The 20211-nt window shown below is 34.6% G+C and overlaps 1 protein-coding gene across 1 annotated transcript in view; it reads left to right on the forward strand.

Moving 5' to 3' along the window:
- LOC111055129 (uncharacterized protein PF11_0213) overlaps positions 1 to 20211 on the forward strand; it is a gene marked incomplete at both ends in the record, with an annotated part of 33630 nt that extends 13419 nt beyond the window's left edge. Inside the window, 1 exon segment of the mRNA XM_039439407.1 lies at positions 19431 to 20211. Within this exon segment, the coding sequence (XP_039295341.1) occupies positions 19584 to 20211 (628 nt within the window).

Below are 20211 nucleotides of genomic sequence, written 5' to 3' on the forward strand. Positions count from 1 at the left end.
CTGTTCATTAATCGAGTTAGAAAGACAGATTATTGAACTCTTCAATATTAATAAATTACAGCTCGAAGTTTAAATCAAAGGTTTCTTGAAACTTCTAATAAACTTGCACAATTTTTATTGAAATAAAGTAATTTTTATTGAAATAAAGTGTGGTGCATAGTGTGGTGTTGTGAAGAAAAATTACTGGTTAATTTGTGTCAACTCACAGAAAGGATGCTAATTGGTAATGTATGATTCAGTTATATTAAGCAACTATGAACAGCTATCCTACTAATTTTTGAATAATGATTTATTCAATTTTAACAGTATTTCAAAACACGTTTTCGTTTATGAGCAGCTATGCACTATACTTACTAATTTTTGAATAATGATTTATTTAATTTTAACAGTATTTCGAAACACGTTTTCGTTTATAAAAGGTTTACAATGTTATTATAGCGCATCGCCGCATGGTATACTTATCGAAAATTTGAAACACCCTTTGTCCCATTAGTTGGTATTATTGGAGTCTTTCTGTATTTTAGGCTTGATTCTCATATATTTGAGGAGGATTAAATAAGGATTATAGTATGTTCACCCCTCTTCCAAACTCGCTAATAATTGGTTGTTTTTAGAATATTATTTATTGATGTACAAAGTGATTACTGTAGTTTATTTAATGATAATTAACTCTTTGAGACGTAATTTATCTTTTCTTTGGTCTGATTAATTTCGTGTTATTAACGTGGGGTGAGATTACCCCAATCCATGAGATGTGCACTCAATAATTTTTTATTATTCTTCTGCTTGATCTCGTTTTTGAACAGTATAAATTCAATGCAGTCTCCAATAACGCCGTAGATCCAACTCAGTCTATTCAATTCTGAAGTTGAATAAATCTACAGCACAATTTTCATTTTTCCCCCGGGGCTACTTGGTAGTTTTATTATTACGATAGTGAGTTCCACGTTATAATGGCAGTAATTGATCAACATTGCTATCCTTGTCTAGCATTCGACAATTCAGAAAGCGCTATCCTTTTCTAAATGTGCAACGTTGCCCTATAGCTTTTTTCCAATGTGGAAATATAATTGATTAATAAAAACAATATAAAACTCTTGTAGTACCCTTTTATTAAAACATTTTAAAAACTTTAAAATGTTTGAAGTCTAGACACATTTTAACATGTTTTAAAAAAAATAATAAAATGGTTCTACAAGTTTTATATGGTTTTTACTTTCCTTGCCCTATTACCATAGGTAAGGAAAGTATTGCTTTACAAAAAAAATTGAGGTACCCAAATTTCAAGTTTTCTATACGTTTCAAGGTTCCCTGAGTCCAAAAACATGATTTTTGGGTGTTGGTCTGTGTGTGTGTATGTGTGTATGTGTGTATGTCTGTGAACACGATAACTCCATTCCAAATCAACCGATTGACTTGAAATTTTAAACTTAAGGTCCTTATACGATGAGGACCTGACAGTAAGAAATTCAATAGTATTCAATTTAAGATGGCGGAAAAATGGCGGATAATTACTAAAAAAACCATGTTTTCCACGGTTTTCTCGAAAACGGCTCTAACGATTTTCTTCAAATTTATACCATGGATAGCTACTTATAAGCTCTATCAACTGACATGAGTCTCATTTCTGGGAAAATTGCAGGAGCTCCGTAATATTCTTGAGAAAAATTGCGGATAATCACTAAAAAACCATGTTTTTCACGATTTTCTCAAAAATGACTGAACCGATTTTTTCAAATTCATACCCTGTATAGTTATATATCAGCTCTATTAACTAGCATGAGTCTCCTCCCTGAGAAACTAACAGGGGGTCCACCCCATCCTTGAGAAATTTACTTGTAACCTCCTTCTCGTGCTTGAGGTAGGTGGTAGAGCAGTTTATTCAAAAGAACACACGTCGATATTTTATTTGTAGAACAGCTGTTTTGACAACTTTTAAAAAATCCTCAATTTCATAATTCAAACAAGGAAAATGTTCTCTGAAAACAATAACAATAGTATAATCGTAGTTTTAATAAAATTATTTAGCCGCCAATCGGCATAATGTTATTCCCCTAGATTATCCTCGTTTAAGAATGAGGCTTATAGATCAATGAGCAAGGAAAGTTGTGTGAGTGTACCACACCAGATTTTTATTAATTTGAATAAAGTAGCCCATAGAAGTGAAGTGATGTTTTGATTAATAAAATATGTAATCTCATTTATAAAAATTCAAGATCAAATGATTGTAAACTATATTTTCTTGACGAAAAATATAATCTATTATTTTTAACAATAATGGACAATAATTAAGATTACATCTTATATGTAATCTGATATACTGATATACCTGTATCAGTTCTATAAGTAGGCAGTAGCAAGGCAACGTTGTTCTCCTCTCCCCACTTCCATTATTCAATTTCGACACTATTCTTGTGTTATGATCATTGCAGGGTATGGTTGTGTCAACAAGAATAGTGTCGAAATTGAAAGAAATAAGTAAAAAATTAATTAATAATAAAAAATTAACACTATTGTGATTGGTCGAAACTAAAAATTTTCATCAAAGAAAATAAAAGAGTATTATTGATTCTACAATATAATATAATAAATCTACAGCACAAGTTTGCAGTCTAAATTCCCGTGATGGTATTCGTTGAATTTTCATATTGAAATTGTGGTATTTGCCCAACAATGGTTGAACCTGCCAGTTGCTGATGTAAGGCATGCCAAGAATGCACTGCTGGGAGTGCGACACACATTCCTCAGTGGTCTATCAAACCACCTATCCCCTCCCCCACCTACCACTTTCTCCCTCGCTTTATTAAATTAAATCATGTTAAAATGTGGTTAATACTTGATGTGGATCTGAGAGAACTACCTTCGTAGTATACTATGTGATCATTATGTACGGTTAGGCGCAGTAATTGAACGTTTTACAGTAGAAACATAACCTATTTTTTGGACATTTTATCAATTTATCAAAATTTGGGAATGGAATAGATTTGGGCCAAGCCTGTTGTTCCTTCCTAATCATATTTATATGATTTGTGATTCTGTCCACAAATAAATGAATAAATAAATAAATGAATTGGAAAAGTCACAGTCACAAAGTCACAGAGACTCTGTTGGCTGGGGCGGTAGCGTAGGACTTATACGGTGGAATTACCTACGAACCAAAATTCAATCCTGGACTTTCCTACGAACTGTTACCTGTACTAGACTTGTTATTGTTATCTGTATTGTTGCACTTCCCTACGGTGGCGTTTCCTACGAACCAATTAAGCGTGGCGTTTCCTACGAACCAAAATTCAATCCTGAACTTTCCTATGACTTGTTACTGTTATATGTTATTTGTCCATTAATGTAACTGTTACTGTTATTTGTATTGAGCAGAAGGATGTGCTCTCGTGTAGTGACACTTCTTAAAAGTAAGTTATGGTGGCAGATCGTACAAACAATAAATACATCATTTTCTAAATTTGTCAAGGTACGTGATCTTGTGTACTGGAGAGATGAAAGATGGAGAAATATATTATTGTTTTCCATAAGATAGGCCGGTAGTGTAGTATGCAAATACTTATTGAGTGTGAAGGAAATTGAAGAGGGAAACAGCGAGGAAAAAGAGAAGAGTTGGAAGAAGAAAAAATGACAGTCCATTCTTTTTTTGGAACTATTCTTTTATAGTCCATAATTCAATTACAGTCGAACCTCTGTATAACGAAGTCGATTATCCCGAGAAAAAATTCGCTGCCGAGAGGTATTCGTTATTGAGAGGTTCTGTCAAGAAATCTGCCATGATCCTATGAATCTTATAATATCGTATCACGGCGGTAAATAAATGAATATGGTACACAAAACATAGGCCTATATATCATCGCGAACGTAGGTAGGGTACCTATTAGGCCAATATTAATATAACAATTTAAAAATTCATGCTTTTGAAAAAAACATTTTTTTTTAAAATTAGAATGTAATAAGTAAACTCACCAATTTATTTCCAGAAATCTTGATTTGTACTATTAGTAGAGCTTAATCAAAGTACATACTCTTTAGCAATATTTTTCAACTTTTTACACTACTATTAGATGGAACGCAAAATACGGTTATTTTGTCAATAACTTCACTATAAATACTACAATAACTCAAATTTCCTATTATTTTTTTGTTTTATATTTGAAAAAGTGAGTAATATCGGTTGAATTTTGCATTTGAATAAAACATCATGTTCGATAAACGACTCACATCCATTCAAACAGTCGGACATGTCTGGTACACTATTTTTCAGCTTTAATCCTTGCCTGATAATAAATTTTGAAAGCCTCTAGAACTTCTTGATCTGACGGATTCTTCTCCTCAGTTTCGTCACAGTCATCATCATCATTATCATAGTCAGTTCAAAGAATTGTGAATGTGTGACAAAAGCAAGAATGGGAAAGACCAGTCATTCACCTGCCTGTTCTACAATAATGACAAGCTCTTGGAATTCAATTTCCGACATGTGTTTCACCCTCTATTGACTGTCTACCACCCTATCTTCTTCCTACCTGAATTGCCATTATTTTTAGTCTATTAACCTTTCTGCTGAAACTAAAGAATTCCTTGAAAATGACCGTCTGCTTCCTATATACACTACACGTTGTATGTTGAAGTCAAGAGAAAACTTTGTTGTTGAGAGGTCCGAAATTCGTTAAATAGAGGTAAATAAGCAGCAAAAACTCTAAAATGTCATGGGACCAGGTAAAAATTCGTTGTGTAGAGGATTTCGTTAAGTGGAGGTTCGTTATAGAGAGGTTCGACTGTATTATGAAAGTTCTCCAGTAACTTGTAACTCCAGACATTGGCAGTGAACAGTAGAAGTTGGCCAAAGCAGTCGAGTCATCAATTCAGCTCCATAAGATCAATGTAAAAACAACGAAATCGTGTATTCTTTTGGAACACCATACTCAAAAAGTTTCTGAGAAAACTTGTACTCTTTGATAATTTGATATTCTTCTCCTTACTACCCTAAACAGAACTGCGAGGGAGGGTCAAGTCTCAACTTATTTTATACAGAGAGGGATACTTTCTGCGTGTCTCTGCAGACGTCTGTGTGGGTTCGAGGCAGACAGTTTATGAGGTGCAAAATAACTTCTCGAAGGTTCGGAACCCACCTTGAACTCATCTATCACCATCATCCCTTTCCTCAGCAGAAATTATAATGATTATCTGAAATTAGCTGATTACCCTCAGCAGAAATTCCCATCGATAGCGTTTCATAATTTCTTAACAATATTAACAAATAGCCTAGACACTTTTCAATCTCCGAACAACTATAGTGTCTTTTTTGTCACACCCAAAATGATACTCAAGGATGAAGACTCTCTTCAAACTGTGTCAGCCCAAAATAATACTCAAGGATGAATATTCTCTTCAAAATGTGCCAGCAGTCAGTATACTGTGCAGCAGTATGATTGCATAAATAAAATCAATGCTAATGCTTCTAATCCAGTCAATGCTGACAATATGAGATGTGTTATGTACACCATACTCCACATACTACGGAGTGGCCGTAGTCGAGTGGATTAGATGCTGACTTCATAATCCAGAGGCCCGGGCTCGAGTCCCAGCCCGGGCAAGATATTTTTATCGGGCTACTCCCGTGTTTCGGATAGACACGTCAAACTGTCGGTCCTGACTGCCTAAAAAGCAGTCGTTAGGTCATGTCAGAGGCCCTGAAGTTGATCAGTTGAGAAAACTCTGACGCCAGACCTGAGCCAGCCAGGTCACTCGATATTATTGTGTTGTGATTACCATACTATAGGATACAATGCTCCACTATAAATCTAGTGAATGGATGTATCCAGTTTTGGCGTTGTGATTTTGGTTGGTTTTAGCAAACAGAGTGAGAGCATCATAATAAATGTACATATTTGGCCGACCTGCAAGCTGAGCCAATGAAAAGCGGGAGCCAACTTCCAGCTCTGCCAGAGCATTCCTCTTTGTAGATAATATCAATGCTTCAGATCCAACCAATGCTGACGGTTTTAAATGAATCATCTCGCTGCAATACTGGAGGGCTTTCGCGTTGCCTCCGACCTCAGCAATTACACAACTTCTCAAGTGATGCTTACTCCCTCCAAGCCCAACTTTAAGCTTTAAAAGCACCAGACTAAGTTTCTATCAAGTTTCGAATCGATACTTCAGATTTGTACAGTCTGTGCTCAACAGTTTTCCCTTTGTGAAATGTGTTTCATTTAGACATGAAATTCAATTTTCTATTGTATTCAAATCAAACTTTGTTCTTATTGTTGAAACAAATATGATTTCATAAAGACCATAGAAATACATGAAGTTGACACCAGCAGAAATGATGAAAAACCATTGCAGTGAATGCAAAAATCCACTTCAAGGATTATTGAGATACACGGTTTTCTAATTGTCAGGTTTAGCATAGGCCTAATATGGAGCTATCAGTGTCAATATCCAAACCAGATAACTTCAGCATCGAGCAGCATAATTTATTTAAAAGAAAATTATTCTAAATGTTCAATTTCTCCCTCCTTGTCTTTTGTCTCACGTCCTGCTTTAGTACTTCTAGAATGAGTGGCCGTAGTCGAGTGGATTAGATGCTGTCAGGTTACTTATAAATTTCGTGGGCAGCCATCTTGTTCAGTATCTGATTATTCAAGTAAAGTGTTGATTGAAATGATATGTGTACTAGAATATCCTTTACCAAGAGTGGGCAGTAATCTGTTCAAATTTGGCCGATTTATGTAGGCAGAACACAATATCATTATCACTGTATAGTTGATGATTTGTTATTCAAATTGCTTCTTATCGTCATATTGTTCAATATTTATTCAGTTCATACTTTGTGAAATTCGTTAAATATTTAGCTTTATTGTTAGTCATTATGAATTCTTGTTGAGCTTTATTGTTAGTCATTATGTATCCATGTTTAAACTAACATACGTACATTGTAATTTATATGCAGAAAAAAAGAATATAATTTTTCTCACAGGAAAACCACAAATTATAGGCATTTGTCTCTTTTTCCTTCTCGCATCTATTACTTCTCTTCCTCCATTTATTGTTCACGGATTGACCAATCGCAGACATGCTCTACACTGAGCCCCGCCTGCTGGTTCTGCCTACTAGATCCTGATTGGTCGAGCCCACTTCAAGGGACTAGTTCTTGATTCAGCCACCAGATTGCATCACGTACTGGGTCAAGTTACAGAATCTTCAGTATTCTCTTTCCTCCAACTTCGTTTCATTGTTCCCTCTATTCTCTGTGTGATTCTTTTTATTTTCTTCTTCATCCTTTTCTCTCCTATACTTTTTCTACTTTTCATTTCTTTGCATTCTTCTTTAAAGAATTTCTCCTTGTTGCATTTTTGTTCTTTTACTTCCTTATTATCATGGCGATCATCTTACTTCTTTTCATTTTTTCTCACTCCATCTTATTGTTCACTTTGTCGCCTCCTTTTCTTCGTTGTTATTTTTTTTCATTGTTCTCTAGTATTTTTCTCCAATAAGTGGTTCCGACAACTTCAAGTCGTTTTGTTGATAATGTATCGCCTTTACTTCAACTACAGTATTGTTATAAAAGATCAACGAAATCAAATCATCAAGATAATATACAATTCATATAAATATTGAACGCTATTGGAAAAAAATAACTTATCGTCATGAAAAGGATATCTAGCATGGGGAAATTATTGAACCAGACTGTTGATTGAATAAGGAAAAAATGAAGAATAGTCTTGAGCAAGAAAGGGAATCAGTGACTGATAGTAGCAGTCGCCTGTCAATCATTGAGTTGAATTTAGTTGAGGAAAAATTATTCTATAATGTTGAGTTTTTCCTGCTGATAATGTCTGATCGATTTTCACTCTATCTAGCTTACATTTATTACATCATCCCCCACTTGATTCTCTGGTTCGATTTGAAGATGGTTTCTTTGATAACTCAACTTCGCCATAGTATTAAGTTTGTAAAGTGTCAAATAAAAGTCATTTGTGTATATAATTATCCGTGAACAAGTCACGGACTTATGTGAGCGCCATTAGCAAAAATGAAATAATTTTAGAATCACGAATTTTAAAGGAGAATCAAAGGGTTGGTTTTTTGAAACGCGTCGATTAATTCTTAAATAAAGAAATAAAACTATTAATATAAAATGGAAAATGTATGACGAAAATGCCAGATCTTGGTGGGAATTAAACCACGGACTAAAGGTCAAGCGAAGGTTAAACCAAAGGGTAACTGAAGGTTGCAGGAAAAATCAAATTGTTGACAGGCTGCCCTTGGATTTCGTGCTGCATCTTATTTTCATTCAATCATCAGTAATTATTATCAGTTCAGTGTTATTGCTCATTCAATCAGTAGGCCTACTGTTATCTATATTATAATAAAGGAAAGAATTGGCTTATTTATACACGTACGGGATAGGAAATTCACGATGGACGCGTCATCACGTCTGAACTACTCAACTGATTAACTTGAAATTTTGTATATTGATTCTTTATTTACCGAGGATGGTTATTGGCCTATTTCCAACTCTTTTTCAAGATTTCATTACGTCAAGTTTTTAAGTGAACCCTTGCGGAGCACGGGTTACCTGCTAGTCAAAACATAATTTTTCAATTGCCGTTGTCATGATGTTGTTATTTCAAAAGTTCATTTCTAGTCCCATTGGTTTTCTTTATAATAAACATTGGTTTTCCCATTGATGATAATTATAGGCTCTATCTGTTTTCCTCAGAGAGTATAGAGTGTATAGTATAGTATAGTATTACATTCTATTCTCTATATTATAGTTGTCCTCTCCCGATCATATTGTTTATTACGATTTGTGATTGTCAATAAATACATAATTGCTTTGATTAAATCGTTTGCTATTTTTATATGCTGTTGAGGTTTTGAGCTTTAAAACATTTTTAGTTTCAATAAGTTTGTACAGTACACTAATAGGTTGATCGATCGGAAAATATCTGAATGAGTGGAAAGGGGCCAATGTCTATTTTAAAACTTGTCTAGATTCTCCCCCGGTCTAAAATTATTATCGATCTTACCGACTCCCTTGTTCATTTTGAGTTGTAATTGAGATTATTATCACTTCTGAAAGATTGCAACGGGTAGCTTGCTGGAATGATGAAATAAATCTGTTCACAACTGAAAGTTCCTCTAATTGTTTGGTTTTTATCCAGAAATAGGAAGTGAACATTCCCCAAATCTGTTTTGATACTATTTCCTTCAAAATAATCTGGAAAATGTTTCATCATTCATTCTAATTATTCATGAATTCAATCGCAGATTATTCCTTATGTTCCAAAATTATACCTAATCACACAGTTATTCAATTCAGAACTTCAGAACTCAAAACCTCTCAAAAGTTTTTCATTCCATAATTAAATCGTTGAACTCTACATAATTGAACTACCATACTTAGAACAACCAAACTAAAAATTCTAGAAGCAGAAAATTCTATCTGAAAAAGGAAAGGGACCTAGAAGCAGGGGAAGGGTAGATGATCCTCACACTCTCTCCCTCTCTATCTCTTCCACAAGTAAACTTGAGTAAACAACTTGTTGACAAAAACAAAATGCTCAGAGTTGAAAACAGAACGGATATAAATTGGTAGACTCCTATCCTAATGAGCTGATTTTGATAGTGGAACTACCGAACTGGCCTCAAGCAGACCCCGTTCCAACGGCAGAACTGATAGGATGGTGCTTATGTCTTCTTATCTGTACTACTATATTGTTTTGCCTGTGAAGGCTATCTATCTATTACCTCACTCACAATAAATTTGTGACTGCAAAGCTTACTATCATGGATTTCTCACTGTAATAAGATTATTATACAAGTCATATTGAATCTATATATTTAATGCACAGTTCAATCCTAATTACTGAACCAATCTTTAAGTTTAATACGTCAAATTTAAGGGGATGATTAGTAAGTTTGCAGAAATGCATTGAAATTTATGTTTCTTTCAAGATCCAATTATTATTTAATATTCTTTCCAATTCACACACTCAACCCAAACTTGCCTGTAACGTCATTGTCGAATTACATCAATTTCAAACAGCTGATCATGCGTAAGTTTATCTATTTCAAACGGCTGATCATGTGCAGAATTTGAAAATTGCCTCGCCTCACCATATGAAGCAAGGCAAAACGATAGGAGCATCGGAGCATCACGGTTTTAAAACTAGGTTCTTTGCTTCTTTGCAAAAAAGAAGAGAAAATAAAAAGAGAAAGACAGGAAGAAAAAGAAAGGGGAAAAGAGAGAAAACAAGAGAGAGAGAAAGAGAAAACAAGAAAACTAAAATGAGAAAGAGATGAGAGAATGAAACAGAGAAAGAGAAAGAAATCGAGAATAGATTGTTAATTTACCGAGTATGGTTATAGGCCTATTTTAAAATCTTCAAGATTTCAGTACGTCAAATTTTAGTTTGTCAAGTTTTTAATGGCACCCTTGCGGGGCATGGTTTACCTCCTAGTGTAAATTAATGAAAAGTGAAGTAGGAATTTAATATTAATAGATAGTTTTGAAATTGCTCTTTATATGATTTTATTCAATAAATTTTAACAAAAAAGACAAAAACAAATATATATCAGAAAGCTATGATAGAGCCAATATTGACATAATTATGGATCTGAGGTGTGGGTCATGGATCAAAGATATTCTGCATAATGGCTTGCTCAAATAAGAGAGCAGATGAATGTAGAAGAAACTATACTAAGTAGCATTGTTAAGAACCAGGTAAAATGGTATGGCCACCCACGTGGAATAAATATGGAGAGAATGTCATTCAGAGTCTTTGAATGGACTCCAAACCAGCATAAAAAACGGGGTAGGCCAACGAAAATATAGATGGCCAATGCTGGGAAAGAGATGGAATGCAGAGGCTTGAGAGGGGAGGATTGGAGAGATAAGGAGCGATGACGGAGGGGATGCGAAAAGCAACTCCAGCTTTCAAAACTTGCGAAAAAATATTTATTTAGGAACTTGACGAAAAATGAAATAGTTCAGCAGTCGTGGAGAAGGAGCAAGACTAGAGTCGTCGCCTATATTCTGACCAAGGGGTTAAACAAAAATATTTTTCAATTTTGAGAATAAATGAATGAATTGATTTACTTATCAGATTTGAGTAAAGCTGAAGAGCTTTTTTCTCACCCGTATCCACAGAACAAGTTTACAAAGATTGTTAGAACAGAAAATTATAAGAATAACTTATATCTATAATACATATTCCTAATAAAAATTTAAATAAATGTGTCCAAGTCAAGCCATAATCCAAAGAGGTTGAAAAAGAGAAATTATAAATAGCTACTAAAAATTTATCAGCCTCGCGCTCAGTTTTTTTGAACCTTGCAGGGACTTCCCTATTTAGTTATATTTTATCCTATTTGATGGTGTTTCATTTTCTATTTTATGTTGTATTCTACTTTTTTATAGCCATTGTCATTGTAATGATGTTTTTGGTAAAAATTAAGGTTTTATTTTATTTATGAACAATCTAAAAAGGTCAGTTTAGGGAAAAAAGTTTCAATAGTAGAGTGAGAGAGGAGAGTATGTGTCAGGGAGGAAGAGAGGGATCTGATAGGAATTGTGCAGTGGAGGCTACTATAATAATTTGATTTGCCAGGGACAAATACCAATCAAGCAACCTTTAGGGAAAACCAATTTATCAGGTGATGAAGGCAAAGGGAGAGAGTCTTTCCGGGTTCATTGACCGTGAAAGGCTGGTTTTGGCACTCTGGACCGTTATACAGCTATAGTGAGATTCATTTCAAACAGTCAACATAGATTCAATGGGAAACATTGTACTTTATTAATAAGGAATGCTGTCGGTTACAATCACACTAAACTCCATTTGGAACCTGCAACTATATAGTAGACCTATGAAGACCCGACTTTCTATGAGGTGCTAATGTATGAGTTTAAAAAATGCTGAGTTTAAAAAATATACTTGATATTTAAATTTACTATTGCCATTCATCTTTATTGATTCATCTTTTGTATGTTCATTGAATATTGTAAGTTTCGTTTGGTTGGTATTTATTTAATTTGGTGAAAAAGCAAAATTTGTAGAATCAGTAGGCTATTCAAAAGAGAAACAAATCTCTTCAGAGTAGACTTGATATTAAAATCGCTTGTGATTTGTTGAATTATTTCACATTCAACTTATTTCCCATTCAACTCTATAGGAGTGGTCATAGTCAAGTGGATTAGATGCTGGCTTTATAATTCAGAGGCCCGGGTTCAAATCCCGACCCGATCAATGTATTTTTCTGGGCCACTCCCTTGTTTCGGATGGACACGTTAAAAACTAGTCGTCAAGTCATGTCAGAGGCTGTGAAATTGATCAGTTGCGACCTGAAAACTGTGACACCTGACCTGAGCCAGCCAGGTCCCTCGATATTATTATTATATTTATCATTAAACTCTCATTGGCTGTTGGCATGACAACAAAATTACTTCTCTCTCAGGCTAGGCACACCAGTTAGTCAAGAAAAGACAAGTCACAATACTTCACATAGTTTCTTATGAAGACATATCAAATTGCAATGACTAATCGGTGTGTGTTGCTTCATAAGCAACTATGTGAAGTATTGTGACTAATCGTGACTAGTCTTGTCTTGACTAACCGGTGTGTGCCCACCCTTGTGCCCACCCTTATTGGTTGGTTTGTGATTAGTTGAATAATCCTTTACTTGACATCCCTATTTGTATATAAATTGAGAGAAAAGAGCAGTTTTGTCTTACGAAAATCTTGGTGGAATCTTTCCAAAAATCTACCCATAGTAACTATTTGGCGCCCCTTGGACGTGTTGTCACTAGCAACTTGCTTAGTATGCCTAACCGGACATTCGGCCCTGCGTTTATCAATACATAGTCCTCTTGCTCGATGGTAATGATTGATCTTAGTTGATCTAACCTATTTGTGTGTTATCAACTATCCAACTATTTGCCTGTTATAAATTCGCATCAGTACTGACTGAGTAAGAATACATAATTAAATTAAGCAACTGTGTGAAGAAATCTGAAGATTCTGAAAATCTGAAAATCTCAAGATAAATTTTATTATTCTACAAGTATGTCGCATCGAGCATCTGAGGATTCGTCTGACTAATCGGTAGGTTCACATTTCGCAGCGTCAATAGCCAAGCTATAAAGGAATACAGTAGATAGGTCCATGAGAAAGGATAGAAAGTCTGTAAGAAAGTAGATAAGGAACATTTTTCCAAGGAAAAATCAAGGATTCCTGCTTACGTCATAAAACTCGACGTCTTCTCATAAAACTTCTCAAGTCTAATAATACTGGCGAATCATCCAATAAAATGCACTGTATTACGGGCTATAGGCTTCAAAAACAGTCTCTCCTCGATTGTAGGCACTCAAAAATCTTATGAAACATGCTCAGGGCTGCTCCTGAAAGATTGAACTACTGTTGATATTTGACTAATTATTCTTGAACTAATTGAAAAATCAAAGTTTTATGTTTGTCACATCCACATTTATTAGACTTTTACACAGAAATCAACACATCTTCAGCTGTAGTGTAGGTTTGTGTTGGTTGGCTGTTTGGTGTTGTGTTGGTATCAACACGAAACTGCAATCCTGTGTAAAAGTCTAATAAATGTTGATGTAACAAAAATAAAACTTTGTTTTTCCAATTATGGAAAAATTCCACAATATCAATTATTCTCATTGAAGAAGTTTTATTTTTGAACTATCGACATAATCATCTTTTCCTACTGCTATCATATTACATCAGTTTGTAGTGCTGTAATAAGTGAGCAAATAAGCTGTTGGTCGTTATTTTGATTTTCTAATATTTTAACGAGGTTCATGTGACCGACGTCTAAATCCAGAGTATCGAATGGTGCGTGCTCTAAAAATAGCATCCTTCCGATTTCCCGTTACACGACACTTATTCCCTTTCCGTCCTGATTCCAAGTGTCATCCTTCCTTTACTCGTTTTCCTCCTCCTCCTCCTTTTCCTCCTCCTCCTCCTCCTCCTTTTCCTCCTCCTCCTCCTCCTACTCCTCCTTCTCTTCTTCTTCCTTCTCCTACACCTCCTCCTCCTCTTTCTACTCCTTCTCCTTCTCTTCCTTCTCCTCCTCTTCACCCCTCCTCTTCCTACTCCTGATTATCTTCCCTAAATGTTTGTCTCTATTCATTCAAATTACTGATTCCTCTTGTATTGATTGTCTTACGCAATGTTTTATTTAAATTCCTCCTCCTGCTCGACTTCCTTTTCCTCCTCCTCCTTCTCCTACTCCTCCTCCTCCTCCTCCTCTTCCTCCTTCTCCTCCTACTCCTCCTCGTGTTTATCATCATCATCATCTTCTCTTTCTCCTATTCCTCCCCCTTCCCTACTCCTGATTTTTTACCTCAATGATTGTCACTTTTTATTCAAATTACTGCTTCCTTTTGTATTGATTGTCTTACGCAATGTTTTATTCCTGAGACGATGTTGGTTGACCGAGATTTTCAATAATTTAGAAATAATGTTTGCTTTTATAGTCTGCCCAAGCAGCCGTAAGCCCTGAAGGATTAAGCTGACCCTCGCTCCCCCACGCGCAGGCACACACGCCCTGCCTACCTGCGCTATTGAGTCTTCTAGGAATGAACGAAGAACAATAAATTCAATTGAAACCAATAGAATGCCTGTGCTATCACCAAGTTTCCCTTATTTTAGAAAGTTAGAGAAATTACATTTCTCTAACTGTTAACTTCTTAATTTGTACTCTAATTACTGGAATCTACATATCATTCCTTCCAATATGAGTCCAAACACGGTGCATTTGTGTCAACTCTAAGCTTTTAAAAAAGTCCAATTTATTTATTACATTGTAACTTATCGACTATTAAATTGCTTAGAGTTGTCACCATGTTTGGACTCATTTTGAAAGGAATAGTTTTTAGAGTTCAGTAATTGAGTAAAGTTGACAGTTGGAAAACTGTATTTTTTAGCACAAGGCGATTCATAGAAGAATCATTAGCGGGCAGATATGCAGCATCCCTTTACTCACACACATAAACGCGGACTGCGCTTGTGTGTGTGAGTAGTGGTGGGTCGGCCCAATCCTTCAGAGCTCACGCCTGTTTGGACAGACTATAATTGTGTACTTCGTTGTGACCTTTTGAATTCTCTCAATTTCTTTCTTGTTCTTCTGCATTGGGTATCTATAGGCTGTATATATCTATAGGCAATGCAAATAGACATTTTGGGAACTATATATGAGCGAATGGGTTTGTGCGAATAACTTTTCAGTGGGAGGAATAACTTCTCGTTATTTTCAAATAACAATTTTTTTAGCTCAATAGTTATAGCCTTCAGTCAATACCATAGTCATGTTAGTAAACATCTTTTGATCCAGTATCTCTCTTCTCTGTGATCTTGAATTTGTATCTCATTTTTCATAAAGACTTGAATAAAACATAGAGTAAAGATACCGTTAAACACTTCAACTTTGGTAAAATACACATAGATCCAGTACAGACCTCGTAATAGTACATCTTTCGAGCGGTCCTTTGAGATTCGATGTATAGAGGTTCCACTGTAGTAAATAGTAATGATTGAAATCCAGATCTGAACATCATGTAATCTTGTATAATATGTTGATTGTTCGATCCCATTTTCCATCAAGGCTTTACACTTAGTACATAGGATGATAGATGATTAAACAAAACTGATTTTTTAAAATAGTGCAGTCAACGACAGAAAATTTAGAAGATGTAATAGGAAGTGACAAGCATTGAAACGACTGGAGGTAATGAGATTCTGAAGGGAAAAGGAAGAGAGCTGGCCACTGACCTACTTGCGAACGACGGAAGAAAAGTAATGAAGAGAAAGTGCAGGGAAGGAGAAGAGAGAGTGGCAGAGAAAGAGCAACAAAGAAAAGAGAGAGCATGATAGTGTTATCAACGCCTCAAGCTTCTAAAGGAGCTGGATCACTGAACTGATCATCCCGTAACAGTGCATCCATCAACTCGGGATGTAGAGTGTTGCTAAAACATTAATTACTAGCAGGTAACCCATGCTCCGCAGGGGTCTAATTGAAAACTTGAGCTTCTGAAATCTTGAAGAATTTAAAATAGGCCTATAACCATCCTCGGTAAATTGAGAATCTATATATGCAAAATTTCAAGTTAATCAGTCCAGTAGTTCAGACATGATGATGCGTCATTCGTGAATTTCCTATCCCCCCTACGTGTATAAGCCAGTTCTTTCCTTTATTATATTATAGAATACAGGACTGTTATAAGATTAAGGAAAACTGTGGAGAATTTTACATCATTTAAGATGAAGGTTTTAAATTGAGCTATGATATTGTGGTGGAGGGGGGTGTGAGATCTATCTTTTGGTAAAGTTGTGTTTTCCATAACTTGTTTTATTTTCTGCTGGTGTTAGTACTATAATTTTAGTTTGATGGAAGTGTTCAATAATTACCGAAGTATAATAAATTGTTCGGTGAGATTAGTGAACGTTCTTTGAGGATTTTCTCCACAGGAGCCCAGTGACAGTGACAGATTAATTGGAAGGATAATTTATAAATATGAAAGTACCTTCATTTGTAGATGAGGTTCGAATCGAATTAATTGATCAAAATATGATATTATAGGAGAGAACTAATATCAATGTAGAACTATAAGAAAATGGAATCAAAAATGGGGAGAACAGAATATTAGAGTTGTCTAGGGCGTTGCACCCTTCAGTCTGCTAGTGCTACCAAATCAAATAAAATTTTGTTATTGCCATTAACAAATACATGTATCGACAACGTCAATGTAACCTAGAGCTAAGCTAAAACATTATTAAAAATTATTAAAATTGTTGTACCTGGTCGCGGGTTCGAATCCTGCCGAATCCCATTGAATAGGTATGGACGTTTGATCATCTCATAAATCACCCTCGTACTTTTCCCATTACCCACGCAAAATCAACCAAAAAAGTTGATGCGGGCATCATCCGCGATAAAAAAAGAACAACCTACTTTGGGAATTTTCAAAAATTTTGTTCACTTCTACTTCGGAAGTGAATACTGCTATAGAGAAAATGAATAATATCGATAATACATTTTGTTCAATAATACGAAATATTATTTCAATAAAATTTGGAATAAATATCGTAAAAATGTTATGGCCAAAGTCTTTAAATCATGATTTTTCCTATAGAACATAATATTTTACTCGCAACTCCGAGGTAAAATAAAGCCTAAGCTCATGCGACCATAGTCATCGCCTATGCCAAATAAGAATCATCAGATCGCCTAAATAATAATCAAACTCATCAGATGTGTATAAAGCTGCGTTTACACCAAAGTTATTAACAAAATGTTATTAACTTAATCCTTATAGATTCTATTAGATTAAACATAACTTATCATACACATGTTGAACATATATGTGTTTGTCAAGTTCCATTCAATCTAATAGAATCTATAAGCATTAAGTTATTAACATTTTGCCAATTGACCGAACTTAGTGAGGTCTATGTTTCAACTCGATTTGCTTTTCTGTATGTCTGTATGTAACGCGATTACGGCCAAACGCGTTAATAGAATTCGATGAGATGTGGCAGGATTATTCTTTTTTAAACTGCGCGTCGATGTATACACAAGGTTTTTTGAAATTTAGCATTTTAAGGATAATATGAAAAGAAAAGGAATTCCTCCATACTATGATATCATCTACTTTGAAGATATGATCACTCAGAGTATAGAATCAATCAGCTATAATTAATATAATATAATTAATATTAATCAGCTAGAATTAATATAATCAATCAGCTGACAAGTGGATTATTCATTGCATGCAATACACAGATGTCTGGCCATGTATATTTCAATAAGGTAGGGTTTCAATATTTTTTATGATGTGTGCACATCAGTATCAATATTCTCACATTTGAAAAACAAATTTAATAGGTGATTGAAAATAAAATAAAAATGATTGAATGAACTGAATAATGCCGAAGAAATTGAAAAAAAAATAATTTTAAAACAGTTGAGAAATATTTTTATCAGATGTTAAGATTATCACGAAACTGGATAAATCATCATCATATTTTATGGGATACAAATTTAAATGTAAACTGAGTTTATTAACATAAGTGAGTTTTTTATCTTGAAGAAAACAAATAACAGTTTTTAAGAGTAAATTATGATTCAACTGTGAATTGTGATTCAACTGAATAAACTAGAACAGGTGACATCAAATACTTGTGGATGAGAAAACTGCGTGAGGTCTACTGTTCACAGAACTACTAGTAACTTTAGTGTAAACGCAGTTCAACATGGAGATGTATAGCTAATGCAAACATTAGATTTGTATAGCTCGGCGAGTTATGCAAAAAATAGCAACATTTGTCTTCTATGTCGACGTTTTCCCTAGATTTCATAGTTTTCCAGGTTTTTCCTAAATCTTAATGAAATAGGCCTCTGATATCAGTACTCTACTTCAATAATGAATGCAATATTTCAATTATTCAATGTTTTCTATTTCGTTTTTGACTTTATCGATTCCTTCCCTGAATTATTCAGTTTAGGCAATTACAAGTTTTGCTATTGTCATGACAACGCTATATAATTGGCGATCTGTGGCATTCGCTAATAACACTAAACTACCCACTTTATGAATTATTGAGGGTTACTGGGTGGTTGACCGTTAATAAATAAATAAAATATTAGTATGCCGAAATTATTAGTGCTTTTTCTCTTTCCTTATTGTTTAGTACGGGGTATAGTTGTATAACTCATTACTGTATAGTACTCAATAACTATAGGGTTGTATTTTATAGGGGTTTAGGGTCTATTAACATTCTGGCTTTGTTATCATTACCATTCACTAAATCTATAAAAACAAGTAGAGGATTTTTCGAATTCACCCCACTAGAATACCGTACTTTTTATAATATATCAACGTTTTTTTTGTGTAGTTGAGAAGTTGATATCGTGGTAATTATTCATATTGAATGAAAAAGACTAAGAAATTGTCAAAAAAACCACTGATTTATACTGATTATCAAGGTCATGCTTTCATCCTTATCATATGTCGTGCGATATGATTCTCCAAACATCTAATAATACTTCATGATAAATCGTATTGTGATAACATTTCTAATCAACGTGATGTTCAGATTCATGTAATCTTTCAGGTCATATTCATTCATAATAATCTGTTTCCTTTCTACCAATGTACCTAGAATGCATAGCACCAATTACGTCACACCGATCAGCTGGCTCTGATCATCAAATAGATCGAGATGCGCCTGAACACTACCTTGTATTCTAGGTACCTTGCTCTCTACTATTGTCGAATCATAGTTTGTAAATTTAAACTAATTTTTCTTTTGATATAACATCTGTAGTGTAATGACGTTGAAAAAATTATTCAAGACACAATTTGAATCATTTTTGAGTTTATTTCTTCTTTCTTTTCGCAGATTCATGTGTGTGTTATCAAGAATTTTTGGATGACTACTATTTGTGATCTCACCTGACGTGGCTTTATTGTTGATTTCATTTGGAAGTTTGTTTAGAAATTCATAACTGGGATTTTCTGTTGTGGAAAGTGTTGAAAATCTAGTGAATTGGCCATGTCCAACTGCAATTTTCCAATTTGTCTCTCACCCACAGAGGAAAACAGTGAAGATGCTAATAAAACTAAGCAGCTACCACGGGAAAAACCACTGAAGGTATCGTACAAGAATAAAATGAAAGCTAAACGTGCCCTAATTAAGCCGGGTGAAGTAGCAACCGTGATTGATTTACAGACTGAAAACAAAGAAAATGTCAATCCATTTCATGGAGCTGAAAATCAAGGCGTTGGAAAACAACAGGAAGTCATGAAGAAAATTGATTCTAAGAAATCCGGAGATGTAAGGGTTGATAAAAATAAAACTGTACTGAGTGATTCAGATGCTTCAACGAAGGAAGGGAAGATCACTAGGAAAAATGTGTTGAAGTCTAGGAATGACAGTGAAACTCTGAAAAACATACCTTCAAGATCAGATTTGGACGATATTAAAGTTTTGAAGGATTTGGGGAGAAATAAAAATAAGAAAGAGACTGATGGTGGGAATGTTAATGTTGAAAAGGACAAAAATCAGAAAGTGGCGGAGAACAAAGTGAATGAATGTGAGAAGCAGAGAAAAGAGAACGTTAGAAGGAAAGTGAAAGGGAAAGTTGTTAAGAATCGAAGAGATAGCGATGATCTTTTCAAAA

The sequence above is a fragment of the Nilaparvata lugens genome, chromosome 12 (genome assembly GCF_014356525.2).
Source record: "Nilaparvata lugens isolate BPH chromosome 12, ASM1435652v1, whole genome shotgun sequence".
Classification (NCBI taxonomy): domain Eukaryota; kingdom Metazoa; phylum Arthropoda; class Insecta; order Hemiptera; family Delphacidae; genus Nilaparvata; species Nilaparvata lugens.